Genomic DNA, 20,964 nt, shown 5'->3' on the forward strand with positions numbered 1-20,964 from the left:
AAAAATAAGAGTTATTTGATAACTTTTATTTATTGCTCACTGAATAATAGTTATGCGGTGAGTTTTAAATAACTCTTACGCAATAACAGTTGGCGAGTAAGCTATCGAACAACCATATACCTTGATTATACATGGGGTTATCGAGTATGAAGATATTTATAACTATATAAGCACATCCTTACTTTATTAGGGAAAAAAGAAAAGGTGGAAAACCGGCGAAACAAATAACAATGATAACAAATCGGAATAACAACAACTGTCAATTTAGGATAATGCGATAACACCGAAAATCAAATACAAGAAAAGGTGAAATAGATGACAACTAACAACAAAATAGCTAAAATTGTGAGCGAGGCTTCTTCACAAGTCATTATTGGCAAAGGAAAAAAGAACAAATGTAAAGAATATCTTACGTCCGATAATCCGTACTGCAGTGGAAACGGAAATAACGTCAATTACGAAACCAAAATCCATAATCTTCAATATAACCGAAAAATGATTTAGGAATTAATATACATATGTTCCTACAATAAATTTTCGATATCCAGAAAGTTATTAAGTGTATAAAGTTCATTAATTACTTGTAATATATAATCTATTCGAGTTTAATTATAAAATCTGCGTAATATGCTGACTTTATATTATGCCACTGCTACATTCCTGCAGTCTTCGCGCATAAAGAACGTCTGTGCAAAAATTGGACAGCAATTAGCTCTAAATACCAGCATTTCATTCTATACGTTGCCTACTGAAAATGACGATGGTTTTGGTGAGACAAAAACGAGATAAATACTTATTAAATATCAACATTTGTTTATATTTAATGGTACCTATTTGTGTGTTCATAGATCCTTCATTAGCGGCTTCAGATTTTTGTCACAACCGAAATGCTGCGCGTGTTTCTGAAATACTTTGGTTAAATGGTTCACATCGCGGTTGCTGTCTACATCCGGTGCAAGTGGTTCAATTAAAGCCGTGGATATCATTTGATGAGAATAATGCGTCAATGGAGAATAAGCTACTTCCCTTTGCTCATTCAACAAATCCAAAAGCTTTTTTGGATCAGTTTGCTGCTTTAAGGAAAGAGGACATTTTGCATCTCTTATTGGAAGCCGATATTCAACCTTGTTATGAGTTTGAGAATTCTGCAAATCATATACGGGTATGTGAAAATAACATGCTAAATTTTTAATTGTTTAATATAAAACTTGATTTTGCAAATAATTTATCAGATTAAATCACAAATACGAAATTACACTCTGTTTCAAAATTCAAATTGTTTTTAACAGCTTTGTTTTTAATTTTTTCAGATTGAAAATTTTGGTAAGCTAATAGCATGGAAGGTTGACTCACATCTTGCTGTGCTCATTGAGACTGATGTGGAACATTTTACCAAATTGTTGTTGTCCACATATTTACAAAATAAATTTCTCATTAACGATCAGCTACAATTACTGAGGATTGAGTGTAAGCTAGTTATAAATTATGTGTTAATAATTAATGTGAATTATTTTTTTTTTTATAAGTTGTCGTATTTAATTCAAAAGAACATATAGAAATGCATTTGTAATACAATTAATACATCTTTTCTTAATTTGCCAGCTATTAAATATGAGGGTAAACCGCAGCCCATGAACATGTTGGCCAGCCATTTGCGCAAGCCTGTACGCCAGTGCGAGTTGAACTTAAGTCATGAGGATTGGCAGCGACATTTAGAGCATTTACGTGCATTGAGCGTATTGGCACATCAAGCAACTGAGTTTGAGAGTCAAAAAAGTCGTACAGAGGGTAAAACTACAGGTGATGTTGTCGTTAAGCCAGATCTTATACCTTACGAGCAACAGGTAACTGGAAGCGTCGCGATTTCCAAGTCAAGTAATTTACAAGAGCCGGAAGCTGTTGGCACAACTACTTATGCCGAAAAATATTCTGAAACATCCGACACTCTGATGGATGTCAAAACAGCTTCAATTGTTAAACCTAGTAAATCGTCCATGGTGACAAAAGTAACTATAGAAACTGAAAAACCTGTTAAACTTGCTTCACCTTTGTCCAAAATCAAAGCTAAACCGACCGAAATTAGAAAGCCAGTTGCTGCTAACACAAATTCTGGTGGCAGCGGAACCGAAAGTCGCTTCAAAACGACCAAGGTCAGTATAAATTGAATATAAATGCGTATGTATTTGTTTATATGAATTAAATTTGAAAACAATCCTTTAGGTTCCCGAAGCTTCCGCATCAACAACAGTAATAGAAAAGTCTTCAGCAAAATCTGCGCTGATATCACCAACACTTCCACTCTCTGATCCACCTATTACCATTTCTGCGGCTGCAGCCGTAATAACAACAACTATAGCACGTGCCAAAATGCCTTCCAACAGCGCGAACCAATCTACTGATTTTGATAAGATAGCCTCAGGAATTGTATCCACGTCATCACAAAAACAACAATCGATACCTTTAGAAACTACACCGCTACAAAAAAATAAAAATAGCGAAAGTGACTTATCAACTTCCACACACGCTTCCACAAGTTGTGAAGCATTATCAAATGAAGATCAGAGAAAGGGTCTTAGTTTAAAGAGGACGGATATTTCTTACCCAAGTAAACCAACCAATGTATTTGTTTATTCCGAAAGCGCTAGTTCGCGTGAGGGAGCACTGTCTACGCTTAAGAATATTTTAGATCGGGAAAGGTCAATAATATGACGTGACCATAAAATAACTTATATTTCAACATAAATACTTTTTGACATTCTTTTCAGGTATACGATTTATGCAATGACTCCTCAACAGTTAACACAAAAATATTGGATGAAAAACACGGGACTTTTAGTAGTCTGTGGCAATGTGCCTACAAATGTTGGAGAGATACTAGTTGATTATTTTTTGTGCGGTGGTAGAGTACTCTCCTTATGTTCGGATATACTGAATTTTGTGCTGCCCAATTATCGAACTGCCGAGGTGATTGAATATACATAAGTGTAGAATAAGTGTACTTTGTTGTTTTTTTTTTTTTTTTTTTGTTTATAAAACAACAAAGTACACTTATATTCTGGCATAATAAGAATTGTTGTTTTATAAACAAAAAAAAAAAAAAAAAATAGTGAATAGCTGTTAATTCTGCCTGCTCGTATTTTTGGCTTTATTTAGTGAAATATCTTGTTTTTATACAGGTGCGTGAAAATGAACTGGTGCAGTTCTCGTACGATAAATGGCAAAAAATAAAAATGATGCATCATATATTTTGTTATCAACCTTCGCCCGTAAAGAAAAACTTCTCTACGGATAGTGACGATGCTACACAATCAACTACGAGAAAACCGTAAGTTTTTGAAAAATCGAAGTATTCACTTAGACCACTTCCGCAATCATATGCTTAGACTACACATAATTACACTGAAAACAATTAAATTTATTTGTATAGTACATAATTGAGGAGAAGGGATGATGCAAGATGTTTGTAAACACTTTTGTTTTTACGTCTTTTCAATTGTTTGGGAATGCATAATTGTGGTCATATTAAATTCTCTAGTAATATTACATCCGGTGTAGCTTTTACTTTTTGATTATATGTACATATATATCTATATGCGCCTACAAGGTATTTAACATAGCGTCTAATTACTGAATACCGAAGTACCATAATCATTAAAAAATAATACATATTTTACTTCATTTTGAAATAGGTGTTTATACTGAGTTAAATTTTTGCTCTTACACTATTGAAATGTATAAAACCAATATATATTGTTTTGACCACTTCGAGTGTTTTAAAAATTCGTAACTCGAACACAGTATAGTTAGCTTTACATTTTTTGGAATAATGTACTAATTTATATGCATTTTTTATTGTACAATTCTTTTTCTCTAATTTTGTGTAACATTATGTATTGTTTTATTAAAAACAACCATCATTATGTGTGCGTATACATATATGTTAAAATTTGTGCCTTGCCTTTATAAATTTAACTAAATTGTTGTTTATTTATAATATTTACTATCTACACATATATTTATTATATGTATGTATATGTTTCATTCATACTCGTTTATTTTATCCTCTGTCTATTTGTACAAACTGGCTTTGAATGATTTGGGAATATAATAATGAATATTTGTATGAATTTCAAATTATAAACATTCTTTCGGTTATTCCAAATTTTTGTTCGCCCTTTCCTTATACGATTTTCGTTCAAATTTTCTCCACATTTCTTTGTGTGTCTGTTTCCGTTTGTTTTCATTATACCTTTTGCTCGTTCTTGTGTGTGTTGTGGCAATTTCTTCGTACATACATACATACATTTATGTGGTGCAAAAACAAAACAAAAAATCGGCCCTTAGAGCTCTAGTATGTCCAAGGTCTGTCGAACTTCAGGATCTTCGTGGTAAAGTGCACAATCTAGATGTGAAAGTGCTTGGCACTGAGGAAACGTGGAATACACCCAGTTTGTTATTGGCGAACAGCGTGCAAAGTGGAGGATGTGCAGTTTTCTCGCAGGTAATCAACCGTTAAATAGTTGCGTATAAAGATAGAGCTTCAAATTTTCATTAATCCTTTATCACAATTTTGAGCATATTTTTTAGTGCGTTGGCACTCCATTATTAAATATTAAACCGAATACATGCGAGTGCAATTCCACCTTGTTTAATTGTTTTTCTAAATAGTTTGTAAAGTACAATTATATGTCGTGGTCGAATTCAGCAAAAAATGGAAAGAATGCTGGCAGTTACAAGATAGAAAACCTGACTCCACGCAATACGCATCCAGTAATCGTGACAAAAAAATTTATTAAACCCATTATGCTCGAGTTTAAAGTATTGTTATCTCGAAATAAGCAACACTCTTTGAAATCGGGATGATAAACTCGTAGTTTGAATTTCAGTTAATTTCATAGGTAGACAGAACTATTCGCAAAGTTTCGCAATATGACGTTAAACGTTTTATCAGATATTCAAATTGAATATTCTCAAAAATATTTGTTTTTGAAATAATTATTTTAAAATATTTTCTAAAATAATATTCATAAATTTTCAAGGTACATTTGGAAACGAATCCTTCACAATTCGAAATGGACGAATCCAAATACAAGATTCTAATGCAGAATGAACAAGTTCGAATGGAAATTTTAGCACACTTACTGAATAAGCATTTGGATATAAGCGTACAGCAATTAAATACCAACGGCGCCAAATGCACATATCAGGAAGCATATTTTCTTGGGAGACACGAGGTAAGGATGCTACAAAAAAAAAAAAATACATATATGTATATGTACATACATATGTTATATTTTGTGTCCGTTATTTCCCATGTTGTTTTATTTTGCAAGTGCCTCTTATGTTTCCTGTTTTGCCCTAAAAACAGATCCAACGTAAATAAGCTCTTTATTTTCGAGTTAAACTGTGCCTAAGTAAGAAAAGTAAAACCCCACAAAATTTAAAAGGGCTTTTTATCTTATATTATTTATACTAATAAATAAATAAACAAATATGTACCATTTTGGTCGACCGCTTATTGCCATTTTTCCGCTAGAGACATTATTCCATTAGTGTAAATCGAAATTTCGAAAATTCCAGAACGAAAGCGTGCGAGACATTGTTGTGCTACATGAACTGATACAGAATCGTCTCCGTAAACTTCACAAATTTCATTGGCATTACAAACTTCGTATCGATCTTAATATACCCTATTCAGGGTATAATAACTTCTGGGCTTACTTTACCTGTATAATATACAGAAATGATAGAAATAGTTATTGATTAATTTGTTTAAGCAATAAAAACTCTCGCAACGGAAATTTACTGTTATTTTTTTTTTAATTTTTACAGTCAAAATTTGAATTGTTGGAGAAAATTAAGACTTCTGGAGCTAAGAGTAACATTATAACCACTTCCAAATTGACCATGCAGTTTTGCGATAAGGGTGATAAACCCAAAAGCGCTAATACAAATGTTCTTCCAATATTGATACATTCCTGTCCGGAGGATTTTTCAACCGTGGAATACTTTGATGTAAGTAAGCTAATTAAGTAAATGAAATCATGAGAAATCATATACATATGTAAAACAAGAGAAATAATTATATTATTACTATTCTATGATTTTATAAAAATAACAAAAATGTTTACTTGATGCATTTTACACAAAACTTTTTTCTTTATATAGAATTTAAAAACCAAATATATTGGACGGCTCGTCATATATGCACCCGTGGTAAGTACCAGCATGAATGTAATAAGCGATCTGGAGCTAGTGGACGGCATTGCGGTTTTGGTGCGTCAACAAATGGAAGGTGTTGGACGTAGCAACAATCAGGTGAGGATAACTCTTATACACGAAGTTCCTTTTCTTCAGACTCAAACGTGGCTGAAATTTTAATTACTTCTGTTTTTTCTGTGTAGTGGATTAGCCCTCTCGGTTGCGCTATGTTTTCGTTGCAATTACATTTGTCGTTGGATTCAGCCTTGGGTAGACGTCTGCCATTATTGCAACACATCATTGGTTTGGCTATGGTGACCACATTGAAAGGAAATCCGACGTATAAGGTAAGAAATAACAATATTTCCATATGTTTTATAGCGTTAAAGATTTAGCAGGAAAATCTTGAATCGGTCAGGAGTATAATTGAGGGCTATATGGTTTCTAAAATATGAAATTATTGTTGTAAATTGAACGAAAATAAATTGTTTTAATTCTAAAATATCTGTATGAGATATCATAGTCGAACCGAAAACTAAAATATTTCAAATCTAATGTTTGTAGTAGAGATTTACACATAATCATTATAACCCTGAACAGGATATATTAATTTTCCACGTAGTTTGTAACACCCAGAAGGAAACGTCGAAGACCCTATAAAGTATATAAATAAAAGATCGGCGCGACTAGCTGACTGTACTTGGTCATGTCCGTATGTCTGTATATACGCGAAGTGGTTTTTCAGTTTTTGAGATATCAATCTGAAATTTTGCACACATTTTATTCTCCACAAAAGCCATAGAAGCTGAACGTTCAAAATTACGTTATTTTATGGAAAACCTTTTTATTTATCAAAATATGTCACCATATGTAACACAGATTTTTGTTCAAGGCAAATACATACATATGTATTACCGCTGTAAAAACTGAACGGTTAAAATCATGTCCTTGTATGGACATCTTTTTTATTTATTGAGATATTTTCACGAAGTTTGACATATAATATTTTCGGAGATAACTTTACAATTTCCGAACACAATTTTTAGATCGGATCTCTATAGCATATACACAAATTGAACGAACAAAGTTAAGTTCATGTATAGAAAACTATTTCAATTGACAAGATATCTTGATGAAATTTTTCTGGATTATTGAGATAAACATTACAACAACAATAACAACAACGAAGTTTTATGCGGATTATTTTTCAAGGCAACGCTACAATTTCTGATAAAAATCAAGTTCTTGCTTTTTGTGAAGGGTATTCTAACTTTGCTTTATTATTACAAAATGTGCCAAGCAGTGCACTTAAATTTTTGTGCTGTTCTATGTACAAATATGTATATCTATACCAATGCCATACATGAGTAATCCGTAATATAGTCCTTGGAACGATTTAGGGGAGTTCTTAAATATCAGACGGGAGTGTATTAAAAATCCTTTCTAAAAAAAGCGATTACGACTTTAATGTAGATGCAAATTTCAACACCGAACTGCGCTTTTTGGAACACTAGTTCCGGTCTTAGCAAGAATAAGCCCGTTGGTGCCCAATTTCCTAATAATATATGCAGTGTAACAACAATGTTCAGCTCAATTATATTCATTTATTTAACCTTTCGCAACTTCATCACATTTTAATGTTGTTTGGGTATCGCATCGGATAACAATAGATTATTATTCTCTTGGTATTTAAAGCCAATATGCCATACATTTCATACCCTAAATTCTTTCATATACATAGGTACGTACATAAACAATTAAATTTTAGATATTCAATTTTGGAATATGGCTCACTTATTTGTACATATATGTATACGTGCCATATTTATGTATGTATCTCATTATCATGTTTGCATATCTCACTGGAATTACTGTCTTTTGGTTATCTGTAAAATGTGCATTAGTCGTTTTAATTATCAAAACATTATGTATTTACAATTGCATTGTTTCGAAACAATGTCTGACAATTATTATTTCTAACGTCCCCGAAGCATCATATACTCACATATAACATAATCATAAAGAAGATTCTTAAAAAATAAATGAAAAGCTACATTTATTTGTACTTAGTACGTAATAGGAATTAAATAAATGTTATAAATTTCGTACAATATAATTTAAACACTTCATCTAATGTTCTTAAATCTTTCCTGTATTTTTTTATCAACAATTATTTACAATGATTATCAATTAATAATGTAATTTCTTTGAAAATTGTACTTGACAGTAGTATACTTATTACGGGTATATTGATAAACATACACATTAAGCATGTGCATTTACATTTAAACATAAATGTGTTCGCTTTTAATACTTAAATCTAGTTTACAATAAACTTTTTTTGTTTTTGTGCCACTTGCCAAAGTGCTACACTCAATTTATAAATATGCGTTGATACATATAGTATGTATGTACATATGTGTCTCAGTTCCTTTGGGTGGCCTCGCCTTTGATGAGGTACACAACATATTGTGGATTTGATTAAAATACTGACTCTGCTGAACGTGACAATTGTACGGGGTGTGAGGGGCTGCGCGCCAAACGTTTTTTCGGCAATCGCTCCAAAAGCGAAAGCAATTTCGCGAAATCTGGCCTGTCGTCCGCTTGAAATGACCAGCAGAGCATAAGTATGTCTTTGACATCACGCGACGTCTGCAAGTTGGCTAATGTTTGCTTCATACCGCGTCCCACCTGCCAAATGACCGATTCCGGTGGCTGGGACTTGAAGGGGAATTCGCCACATAAAAGCTCATACCACACTGTCCCGAAGGAATACACATCCGATGCCTTTGAGAAGGGTAAAATTTCTTCGGTCGGTTTAACTGGCATTAGGGCACGCATCAGTTCAGGTGCCAAGTAGCATAGCCACCCATTAGGCACTCCTAGACCCATTTCGCAATATAGTAATTTAGTGGAACTAAATAGACCGAAATCGGTGATAATCACTTTTCCGTTCTCTAAGAAAATATTCTTTGTGCGTAAGTCTTTGTGATGAATGCCACGAGCGTGAAGATAGCCCATACCTTGTGAGATTTGTTGTGCTACAAGCGTTGTACGGTTGATGGTAAATTTATCGCGACGTGCGTGAATGTAGGTGTAAAGTGTATTGCCTTTACACAATGACGTAACAATGGCTAAATGGGGTGGGTTCATGCATGCACCCATAAATAGTACTAAATTTTCATGACGAGTCTTCTTAAAATTGGCCACTTCCAATTTAAATGCCTCTAACATGTGCTCATCGTCCAAGTAGTCTTCTTTGAGTAATTTAACCGCCACATCACCATGCCACAATGCCCGATGTACGGTACCGAAACGTCCTTTTCCGATTGATTCCAACAAATGCAAATCGTCATAGGGTATATCCCATTCTTTGAGGGACAAAGAATTTTGTCTCGGCCAATTTCCCGAATCACCATCTTCGGTAGAATCTAATCTGATCGGTGTGCGATCAGAGTCCGTACTGGCTGAAGTACTACCCGACAATGAGACGGTTTTATCACTATCATTGGATTTGTGTGTATCGGCAAGTTCGGAAAATGGATCGCGCTTATCGACACCGGCTGAGCTGAGTTTACGCGGGTAAAACGAACCTGTTGTGCTGACTATGCTTGAGCTGATGGAATGTACGGTGCTATTTGTGGAAGCAGTTACGCTCGGAACATTAGTACAGCTATAATAAGATCCCACGCATGTAACAACAGTGTTGTTTGATAAACTGTCACTACCATGACTGGATTTGTTGATTGAAGATGTGAGCGAATTGTTGCAATCGTGGAAATCAGACTGCTGAGAGCAATTGAATTCGCCACTCGTAGAATCCGTCCCACTGGTTTGCGACGAATAAAGTGTTTGCGTAGTACCACCCGCAGCTTGATTACAGTTAGATGTGATGGTTACATCTGGAAAATTGAAAAGACTTGCGTGCTTGTGGAATGAGGATGGAGTGGATAGCATGTTAGAGCTCGTACTTGAGCTGCCACCACCGGAAGAGCTCATCATATTACCACCGCTCGGAATGAAAACAGCTCCCGCATGTGCTGTTACCTGTTGTTGTTGGAGATTGAATAGTGCTGGACTAGACGGACTTGAGCTATTACAACTCGAGGCAGGTGAACTACTATCACGCTTTTGCCTTTGAATTGGTGATGTATTCGCTGTGGTCTGACTATGTTGCAACGAAGCAAATCCTCCATGATCATTAATTGTTTTCTTAAATTCATCAACAAATTCCGAGGGTAGGCCACATGATGGTGGTACATTTTGTTCACAGTCCTTATGACAACGATACTTGCATTCTTTGCACTTCAAACCGAAGAACATTTGTTTTTGACAAAGGTCACACGTTGACATCACCTGGAAGACCTTGGCAAAACGATGTGATATCGTGTGCCCCATGCCTAATGGCAATGTGCCCGGAGATCGTGGTACTTGAAGATTGTTTGGATTATTATTATTTTCTACAAAAACATCCGAGCTAGCAGACGAAAAACTATCAGGGCTAGGATCGGTGTTCAGGCGGGAACGTGACAATGTCGATTTGTTGTTAGTCATCATTGATGCGCCAACTACCGATGACGCTAATGATTGTGATTGTGGTGAACCAGTACTTGACAATGGCGTGTCGCGAAATTGAGACCCATTTGATTTGGATTTGGCTAATGGTATCATTGTACCGTCCGGATTGCTGGCAGGTATATTGGAAATAATACTGGAAATATGTGTAGGTGTATGTTGTTGCATGTTGGATAATAACGTCTGATGTTTTTTCATTGGCGGTGGTGTGCCAGCCGGTTTGCTACGTTGTGGTGTGCCATTTACACTGCTTCCTCCACTGCAAACCGTACTGAAATTGCTGATTATACTAGTGGGTGTGAATGGAGAATTAGGTGGGGATGGTGTTAGCGTCAGTGTTAGTGTAGAACTTTGTATACTAGACAAATCGTCAGTGGCATTATTGATTGCAGCAGTTGATGATGATTTACAAGTGTGATCGTGAGAAGGCGACTGACGACTATTTCCCGCTGATTGGTGATGGTGTGGTTTTCCTTGTTTGGCAAGCATTCGATGTGGTCGTGGCGAGGCTGTTACGCCGATATTTCCCATACTGCTACGGTGATGGTGATGATTATGATGACGATCCCATGAGTCCCAAAACAATTGTTCAGTCAGAGGTTCCTTCTTTTCAGTAGAAACATTATTTCCACCTATGGCGCTATTGGTGGAGTTTTCACTCTCCAGAATGCTTAGGCTTTCTTTACATTTACGTAAGTTCTGCATAGCAGTTGTAAGCCTTCTTATATCTTCATCTTTTCGATAACTCGAATTATTGCTTAACAAATGCTTAAGTTCCTCATCACTTTGTTCTAGAAGTTGCTCTAATGTGGACAAGCGGGTCAGACAAATATTTGATGATTCTTGACTTATTCCAACAACTCGTAGCCATTTTTTTAGCTCCGTGCTAGTAGTATGTGATAAACCGCTTGCTGGTATCCTTTCATTTAAACGTGATTTGGTTAATAACAATTTTGAGAACATTCGAACTAATTTCGACTCAAGACTACGGATTTCTTGCTGAGTTAAAGTAGCGCTTGTGGCACATTGTGTACGCAAACCCTCTAAACGATCGGCCGAAATGTCTATCATATCCTGTATGACATCAAGATCGTTGACCGGTAGCGGAGCTGTATCTGCGGATGTTGTGGTCATTTTTCAGGGGGTAGCGATGGTGTCGATGGCAGGGTGGAGTACTATCCGGTTACTGCATTAAAAACACAAAATGAATATACTGAAGTAAATTAGACTTGTTATGGAAAGTAACTAGTACAATATTTTTAATTAATTTTTATAAATACCCATACATATATACATTGTTTATAGATTGCTGAAACTCAAAATACATTTTTCGGGTGGTATCATTATGATCACACATTCTTTTTTTTTTTTGCTTTTGTTGTTTTTATGTTGGTTTGGTCTCGGTCGAAGTCGGCTTTTTGCCGCATATCACTCGTTTCTTCTACCGTCCGTCTTAACTACTTGTCTAGCGTATCCTTAGGTGGTAACGAAAAATACGTACCAAAAAAAGTACAACCCAACATAATCGATTTTTCATTTGTATATGAGTTAAGTTCGCAAGTGTAGAATAATAGCTTAGAAACATGAAATGCAAATCAGTAAACCATTCAGTTACACTTGTATATGCAATTATATCTTCAAAGTGATTTCGACGCCAATTCTGGAGGCATTGTGATTACAAATACATCCTTTTTTTATTCGAATAGCACAGTTCATTGCGACTTCAAAGACAATATTTGAGAAATACATTTACTATTTGTATATTGTATTTTAGATTTAATATTCTTTTATTTGAACACACTTCAAAAGAATTTCACTTACTTTTTCTTTTAAAGCAACTTTGTTATAGGCTGCCTTTTTTAAGAGAAAATAAACGTAATTTTTCGGTAAAAACTCGTGCTGAAAAATTTGTAGTATTTTAGAGACAACTAAACTAGCGAGTAAGTAAAATAGCGATTGCACGAATATCAGCAATAACAGAAAATAATGAACGGGTTGCCACATAATTCATAAATGATTAATGATAAAATTAATCTTGCTTGTACATTAATTTTTTTCCCCGATAAAAATAAAAAGTATTTAAAATTCAAACCGTTTTCTCTTTAAAAGGATCTTGACATTCGTTTAAAATGGCCCAATGATATTTATGCAAATGGCGTGCAAAAGATTGGTGGTCTTATTGTGAAAACAACAATGTTCGGATCGAAAATCATAGCAAATATAGGATGCGGAATTAATTTGGATAATGAAAAACCTACAACTTGTATCAATTCCATTATTGCAAAATATAATCAGACAAATCGTACGAATATACCAATACTTAAATATGAGGAATTCATTGCGTTAACATTTAATGAAATTGAAAACATCCTGGAGAAGGTGAAGTCGGGCGATTTTGATTACTTTTATGAACTCTATCACGAACATTGGCTGCATAAGTATTAATTTGACTAAATTTGTTTGTATTAATATATATCATTCCTAATTTTTTATAGTTTACAAAAGGTAAATATATGCGACAAGTTTGGAAGCCAACAAGAGGCGACTGTCATTGGTATTGACGATGTTGGTTATCTTCAAGTTAGGACAATTGATGGTACAATAGTATCAGTTCAACCGGATGGAAATAGCTTTGACATGCTGCAGGGACTAATTGTACCTAAATATAATTGAATAGAAAGCGAAAACTTACGAAATATGTTCTAAATCCATAAAATCGCTATTTGTTAAAGCGCATTTGAAATCTATTTAATATATGTATGTATAATGAACAGTTGTTTCTTAGGTATGTTTGAATATAAGTAAAAAATTGTTAGCAAAATTGCCATGACATTGAGACCTATTTACGAATATAGACTTTGAAACGTAAAAAAATTAAAAATATTGATTATGTATCATATATTGTATCCAGAAGATCAACTAGTTCATTTAAAAAATTTAAAAACTCCAAAATCAGTTCAGCGTTAAGAAATATAATAATATAAAAAAATTCAATTATTAACATAATTGGTTTTTTAATAAAATATGTTAAATGTGTAAGTTTCTTAGATGAGCATACACGGTATTTTGTTAATGTGTTTATGATATATTATTACTTAGTTTTCATTATCAATTATTTAAGAGCTTTTGCACGAAGGAGAACTACAGTTATATTTTATATTATAAAATTGACTTATTTTTATTTCTTGTGATTAGGTTTTTACTTAAACCATAAAACATTTTATGCTTTTACTATTAGTCTTTCTAACATATACAATTTTGTTCCTTGTTTCTACTTTCGTATTAAGGAGGCTATACAAAAGGTAGCGTAATAGTCTATTAGTGTAGTTAGCGAAATATAACAGATTTTGTGTAGCTTTTTTAGTTAAAAATATAAATGTATACATTATTATTATGAAAATAATCTACATACATTCTAATGTATAAGCTTCATATTCTATAACGCCCACATACAAATAAACTGTTAAAAAAAATCCAGATATAAAAATGCAATATCCAATCTACTAATATAGACGAGTTTTTCTTAACAAACTAATAAGTTTTGATTTAACATTAATAACGAAGAATTAAAATATTAAAATGCCACTCGCTCTTATATAAAAGAAATATTCCTTAGGAATATTGGTGGTAAGTTTTGGCATATATGCGTAAAATATTAAAAATTTATTTTTAAATATTTACTTCTATTGTTGGTCTCCATCATTTTGTGTAGAGCTAAAAATTACAATTTTTATCCCTTAAAAGGGAGTTAAGTGAAGATACAACACTGTATACTTGATATGTCATTCGTATTTCTGTTATTCCTTTTTCGCAGATAAAATTTTTTGCTCTGCTACGAAAAATTGCATTTTAAGTGTGGCTATTTGAGAGTTTTATTGTAAAGATAATGCTCATATAATACAAATATCTTCCTATAATTTGAGGAATTCACAATAAAAATTATTCTACAAAGTGTAATTTTGTTGTAATAATTTTATGTAAGATTGCAGTTGCATTGGACAAGTGATTACATACACATATACACAAAGATGTGCAAGTAAACTATATAGATTTTTTTTAAATATAAATAGAATCAAATTCTAAAGTTATAGAATTTGTGCGTGTATCTTGTGAGTGTCTGAAGGAAGGACACTGATTAGAGGTTATATTAATAGGCTAATAGCTATACTAGAATAAAGAGGAGACACAAATATGGCGCAACGCAACAATGCACGCATCGATCGTTTTGCTCAGATGACAAAGCAGGAGGAGATAATAGCAAAGAAGCGACAGGAAATTTTGGAGAAACAAAGAACAGCGCAACTGGCTAAAGCAGTGGCAGCAGCACAGACTTTAGCTGCAAAAATGAAGTCGGACGTTAATGGCACTGAAACCCTGAAGTAATAAGTGAGACGAGTGCGGATACTAAAAAGGATGACACTTCACTACCAACGTTAATCACTACTGAGTTGACACCTAAAGAAAAGCCATCCACTAGTGATAAAAGGTTTGTACATCAAATTATAATTTGTGAAAAAAACATTTTAATATCTACGATTTGGTTAGTGATTCGTTGGTAAAAAGTAAAAAGGAGGAAATAGCGGACACACCTACCGCAAAATCGTTGAATAGTTTCACCGGAAAAACTGGAAAAATCTCATTTGGTTTAAAACGTTTACAGGCGCCGGTTACTGAACAACCACCACCAAAAGTTGTTAATTCTTTTTGTAATGATGGGTCATTTTTGGAAAACTTCAAAAAAATTTTAGAGAAACATGAGCCAAAGCAAACACAGGTTATATCAGCGTGAGTACATCTAGAGTGTGGTTTTAAATTCATAATTTTACACACCAGTAAAAATTTGTTAATTTATAGGCCAGATTCAAATGCAGATTCTGCAGTATCTGATCAGCCGTCTGCATCTCAGTCTACCGAAGACAGTGTAGTGGAATCGAATAGGTCAATAGACTCGACTGTGCAAGGTCAGCACCACATTTTGCAAGCACCTCAACAACAAACGATTTCACAACCAACTATTCAGCAATCTCTGTCGCATCCAATTGTAGCGTCGATGACTCCAGCACCAATGCAGCATCAACACTCGGTACCCTTGCCACCACAGCAGCTTATGCGGTCATTACAACCGCCGCAACAAACTCAGCTTCAGCAACTACCAACGCTACAACATCAGCCACAGACAGCAATCCAGCAACAGTCACCTCAAGGAAGTCTTTTGCACCCACCACCACCAGCACAACCACAATTTCTTTTTAATCATCCACCACAACCGCCGCCTGTGCCACCGCCCCATCCTATGCCGGGAGCATTTTTTGCGGCCGCACCGCCTCCACCTCCTCCACCTCAGCTGCCCATGGCTTTAACGTTGGGACCACTCTATATGATACCGGCGCCTGAGCCCATGCAACTGAATACTATACCGGCGCCTAAGGAATTTGATTTGAATGCCATACCGAATCCACAGATGAACGTGGAGGCAATTCAAATGCCACATGGTATACAACAAAGGCATCATCAGGTATTGCAAGCACAACAATCACAACAGCCACAACAATCGCAACAGCTACAACAACACGATCAAATCCAATCACATCAACAATTGCAACAGATGCAAAAACCATTAAGTGACCATACAAAACCACCACCGCCACCTCCGCAACTACCGCAACTACCACCACAGTTGCAACAATTGCAAGATCAATTGCCGGCACTATTACAACATCCACAGCAATTTTCAGCCAACCATCAGCAGCAACCACCACAACAGCAACAACTATCACAGCAAACACCGCCACCACCTCCGCCGCCGCAACAACAACAAGTCGAAGATCAAAGCAGTCCCACTCTAAATGCAGGTGTGTATTAATGCGCAATTCTTAAGTAAAGTTGGGAAAAACGCCAATTTGTTTATGTATGGATATTTCTCTTGCCCGAAAGCGCCTTAACCATATTCGACACAATCTAATAGGTGTCAAAATCTTATAATTACCTTTGTTTCTTAAATGATATATCATTGGATTATTATTTTACAAATAAGGCTGCTTCAGTGAGCTTTTTAGCTGTGGCTAAACTAAGGCAGATTTTTTTTTTGATTCCAGTTTTCTTATACATACATACATACATAAATTTGTTGGTGCCTTCTTCGCTAAGCTTGATTTTAAAGGATTTTATGTAGTTTTTTCAGACAACAATGACCACAGTTGCTCGCGCATACAGTTACCAACAACTGTTGAACACTTAATCGAGTTGGTTGGCGAAAATGGGGATGGTTATGAAGATAAAATACGTTCGTATAAAAACGAACTGCATCCGGCATTGTGGTAAATTTTGTTGTTGCATATCATACTATGTATTTTTTTTTTGTTTGCGGTACAAAACATATACATTTACGGAAAACGTAGTATTAGTATTTAAGGGGTTAAGTGTAGTCAGAGACATGAAAAAATTACAATTTTAAATATTTTTTTTGCCTGGAAATCCTTTTTTAAATTAACATCATTAAATAAGAGTTCGACCTGACTTGATTAACTGTTTATGTCGATCAAGTTCCAACGGAAGCTCCTTGCGGTGACCATAACTGATTTATCATCTAAAATCAATCGGACCAAAAAATGTTTTATTATTACGTAATCAAGTGATCTGATCGAAGCTGCTTTTAATCAACAAAATGACGCGCTATTGAAATATTTTTTAGGTTTTCCAACCAAAAAATCCACAGTTAATTGTTTATAAAAAATCAAAATTAACAAAAAAATCCTTCGAGCAAGGCATTAGTTTTTCATGTTTTCAAAAAGCTGTATAAATTTCATTGAAATCTGTCGAACAGTTTTTTTTGGCTATTGTGGTCACCAGTTCAAAAAACCTAAATAGTTTCGGGAAAACGCATTTGAAGTTTTGTTATTCAAAATTTTCAGGGAAAATTTCTTAGATAATATACTTTAAGAAATTGCAAAACAAATAATTTGTTTTTTTTTTTGTTTTTTGTTTTTTTTTTTTGTTTTTTCTTTTAATTTCTGACTATCTCTAACCTATTAAATGAAAGAAAATGCGCGAGGCCAATGTCAAAAAGCTTAATACGGCTTCAGCTGTGCATAATAGACTTACAAGCACATGCTAATAACTTTGGCCTACGGCTAATTCTCACAATATCTATTCATTCTAATTGCTACTTGTGTATGTGCAATGATTTACCGACAACAGTTGGGCCTACAATCGGCACAGGTCCGATTTTTTATTCAGTACTATAAACGCGGCAGCAGACCTAAAACTATATGTGGCATGTTTTCAGTCGCTCCAACAACATACATACATACATATGTACATAAGAAAAAAATCGCTTATTTATATGAATAATGTCATAACTCAAAAAAGTCGTTTTTTAAGGCGAGCGGTTTAAAGTTTTCTATTGCCTCCTATTAGCTTTATTGAATAAACTAGTGACATGTAATATATTAAATGAAATGCTGGGCATAAGTGAGCTAAATAGAGTGTACTAAAGTTTTTTCTTGGGTGTTAACATCTTCAACTTTGAATTATGACGTTAAATATAAATCAATTCCACTATCATAAGTTAAATGTGTGCTTATTGGCATGAAATGTTGAATTACCTCTTTTCGTCAATATAACAAAAATATTGTTATTTCTGAAAAAAAGACAAGCTTCACCCTCGCATAACTCGATATGTGTCGTTGTTGTGGTTAAAAATATGATGTCCCTAACAAGTGGAATAACGTGACATTCTTTTCTCGACTGTTTACTTTTCTACGCATCAGAATCCATTTCACAATATGGACAATGACATTGCGCACGTTACTGCATACTTAAACTAAAAATTGTTGCGTTTTTGAGTTATGACACTATTCATGTAAATGAGCAGTTTTTGAACTTTTTTTATTTGGTTATAAAAGTATGTGTAGTTGAAATTAGCTAGTCTAAAATGAAATACATGGTTGGTGGATATGAACATTTTTGTAATATACAACGAATTTACCACATTTTCTACCTCGTTTTGGAGCAATAAAGCAACATCAACTGTTAACGGGATTTCAGCGTGAGTCAGCAATCCGTTGGTGTTGACCTCAGGACTTTCTTTGAATGGGAGTTGAGTACCAACGTTTTCGTCTATGCGAGAGCGTCCAAACGATTAAAGTAAAATGCCAGTAAAATAGTTAAAAAAAAGGCATCTAAGCATTGAGCGCAGGACAAAATCGATAAACAGTATCAGCGCTACAGTTAATATATAAAAATGTTTTTTTTTTTTGGATTTACGTTTGTTTTTATTATCGTTTTTATTCGAATTTTAATTTAGGTTTCTGTTTGAAAAAAATTGCGAGCAATATCAAAATTACCGGCAACAATTGAATGGACATCGTTGCCGCACGCAACACGATCAACAGGTGCAACAGCAAAGTCAACAGCAGTGTAAATCGCCAACGCACCAGCAAAGGCAAAATCAGCTGCTAACGCGCTCGGAGAATCACAATCCGGTTGAAGTGGATGAGGATTCTAGCGACAGTGGCGAGCTACAAGAGCATCAACAAGAGGCGCTCTACCGCTACCATCAGAAGCAAAGACAACTGCAACAACAGCGTGAACAATCATCGCCGCAAGATGAAAATCAACATGATGCAGCTGACAAATATGACCCAGAGTCGGCAATAAGCGGTGATGTGGACTCTGATGACGAATATATGCGCGGTATGTTGGATCGCAATCGTGATAACTTAAAGCGTCGCATAGAGTGCCGCAATGAGTTGAGCGAAGAAGAGCGCCAAGAACGCGAGGCTGAGGCCGAGTTGGAGGAGCAACGTCGCCTAGAACGCAAGAAACAGCGTAAAAGTCGCTGGGGCGAAAAAGTGCTGGCGTCTACCAGTGCCGGTGCCGCATCAGATACATTGCCAAGTGAGCAAAGTTAAATCTGTTGATATCTCGCATATTATATTTAGTAATGTTAATTTTGTAACTTAGATGTACCTACTTCGTTCGCCAATCAAAATAAACCGATGCTAAGCGCCATAACACGCAATGATCCAGCATTGCTGCAATATGCGCGCCTTAATTATGGTTCCACTAATCTAAGCGAAGAGGACTGGAAGAAGTGCGAAGAGCACTATAAAGTGAATCTGTTGTATCAGGACATGATGAGAAAACGACAAGAAATCGATCGACTCGCACGCAGCGGTAAATTCAAATATGAATACGACTCAGATGAGGACGTCGATGGTGGCACATGGGAGCATAAACTACGTTGCGCTGAGATGGAAGCCACCAAATTATGGGCAACAGCATTGACGAAACAAAGTGAGGGCAAACATCACATCGGTGACTTTTTGCCACCCGAAGAGCTAAAGAAGTTCATGGAACAATATGAAGCGAAGAAGAGTAACCGTCAACCCGATTTGAGCGATTACAAAGAGTACAAATTGAAGGAGGACAATATTGGTTTTCAAATGTTACAAAAATTAGGCTGGAAAGAGGGACAAGGTTTGGGCACAGATGGCGGCGGTATAGTTGATCCAGTTAATAAGTGAGTATAAAACGAATTATATTTATACCCTGCACAACGGGGTGTATTAAGTTTGTCACGAAGTTTGTAACACCCAGAAGGAAACGTGGTTTCGGTGCAACCGAAGTTAACGTTTTTTCTTCTTTTGTCTAAGTTATCGTTCATATTTCCACTTATATTTATACTTGTAAAATACTCGTAATAAGTAAATTGAAGCTCAAAACTGACTAAACTTTAAGGGCACCACAAAGGGACGGTAACCAAGGTCTGGGTGTGGCCAGCGCCGCTACGCCTGAGGATTGCGACAATGAGTATGATGCCTACCGTAAACGCATGATGTTAGCTTATCGTTTTCGACCCAATCCACTGGTATTATTTTCTTTTCTTTTTTAATTAACTGAATTTATGAATTTTATTGCGTAAATTTTTTACAGAATAATCCACGTCGCGCCTACTATTAAGCGGAAGTGCGGACATATTATTCGCAAAGGATTATGGAAAAACTAAAATTTTTGAGTCTTAATGCGATGTAATGCCCCTACAAATATCTATTAATATTTATGTACAATTACATATTAACTATGACTTAAAATATCCTTTAATCCAACAAGTTCTCTATAAAACCACAAAGTGTAAAACAATTATTCATGCATTAAATACGAAGTAATCAAAGAATACATTTTTGG

The 20,964-nt window shown here is 35.0% G+C and overlaps 3 protein-coding genes across 5 annotated transcripts; 2 read left to right on the forward strand and 1 right to left on the reverse strand.

The window, feature by feature from the left end:
• Positions 1-267: 267 nt before the first annotated feature.
• Positions 268-14,283, forward strand: LOC126760992 (biotin--protein ligase). Of its 2 annotated transcripts, none has more exons than XM_050476854.1 (14): positions 268-769; positions 849-1,162; positions 1,311-1,467; positions 1,603-2,150; positions 2,221-2,696; positions 2,766-2,964; positions 3,177-3,325; positions 4,363-4,501; positions 5,040-5,234; positions 5,833-6,015; positions 6,169-6,318; positions 6,405-6,548; positions 12,886-13,214; positions 13,272-14,283. In XM_050476854.1, the coding sequence occupies exons 1-14, from the start codon at positions 628-630 to the stop codon at positions 13,447-13,449; spliced, it is 3,303 nt and encodes a 1,100-aa protein (XP_050332811.1). In that variant the 5' UTR covers positions 268-627; the 3' UTR covers positions 13,450-14,283. The 2 variants fall into 2 exon arrangements, with proteins under 2 accessions (XP_050332811.1, XP_050332806.1); XM_050476849.1 differs by having other exon boundaries at positions 270-769; positions 4,345-4,501.
• LOC126761006 (kinase suppressor of Ras 2) lies at positions 7,786-12,715 on the reverse strand. Of its 2 annotated transcripts, none has more exons than XM_050476867.1 (2): positions 12,598-12,715; positions 7,786-11,962 (listed from the first exon to the last, which is right to left on the reverse strand). In XM_050476867.1, the coding sequence occupies exon 2, from the start codon at positions 11,908-11,910 to the stop codon at positions 8,683-8,685; it is 3,228 nt and encodes a 1,075-aa protein (XP_050332824.1). In that variant the 5' UTR covers positions 11,911-11,962; positions 12,598-12,715; the 3' UTR covers positions 7,786-8,682. The 2 variants fall into 2 exon arrangements, with proteins under 2 accessions (XP_050332824.1, XP_050332830.1); XM_050476873.1 differs by having other exon boundaries at positions 7,786-11,989; positions 12,598-12,712.
• Positions 14,284-14,560: 277 nt separating the features above from the next.
• On the forward strand, positions 14,561-20,955 carry LOC126761040 (SURP and G-patch domain-containing protein 1). Its single transcript, XM_050476934.1, is given in 9 exon segments — positions 14,561-15,148; positions 15,151-15,262; positions 15,322-15,561; positions 15,631-16,628; positions 16,949-17,093; positions 19,082-19,674; positions 19,741-20,299; positions 20,518-20,647; positions 20,713-20,955. Coding segments are annotated over 9 exon segments (2,985 nt in total). The 5' UTR covers positions 14,561-14,967; the 3' UTR covers positions 20,740-20,955.
• The last annotated feature ends 9 nt before the right edge of the window (positions 20,956-20,964 follow it).

This window comes from Bactrocera neohumeralis, chromosome 2 (genome assembly GCF_024586455.1).
Source record: "Bactrocera neohumeralis isolate Rockhampton chromosome 2, APGP_CSIRO_Bneo_wtdbg2-racon-allhic-juicebox.fasta_v2, whole genome shotgun sequence".
Classification (NCBI taxonomy): Eukaryota; Metazoa; Arthropoda; class Insecta; order Diptera; family Tephritidae; genus Bactrocera; species Bactrocera neohumeralis.

Bases quoted from the DNA above. Each gene is read 5' to 3' on its own strand.
- LOC126760992 (XM_050476849.1), top strand. From the start codon at position 628: ATGCTGACTTTATATTATGCCACTGCTACATTCCTGCAGTCTTCGCGC. The intron at 6,319-6,404 runs GTGAGGATAACT...TTTTCTGTGTAG, and splicing joins TTGGACGTAGCAACAATCAG to TGGATTAGCCCTCTCGGTTG. The intron at 13,215-13,271 runs GTATTAATTTGA...AATTTTTTATAG, and splicing joins CACGAACATTGGCTGCATAA to TTTACAAAAGGTAAATATAT.
- LOC126761006 (XM_050476867.1), bottom strand. From the start codon at position 11,910: ATGACCACAACATCCGCAGATACAGCTCCGCTACCGGTCAACGATCTT.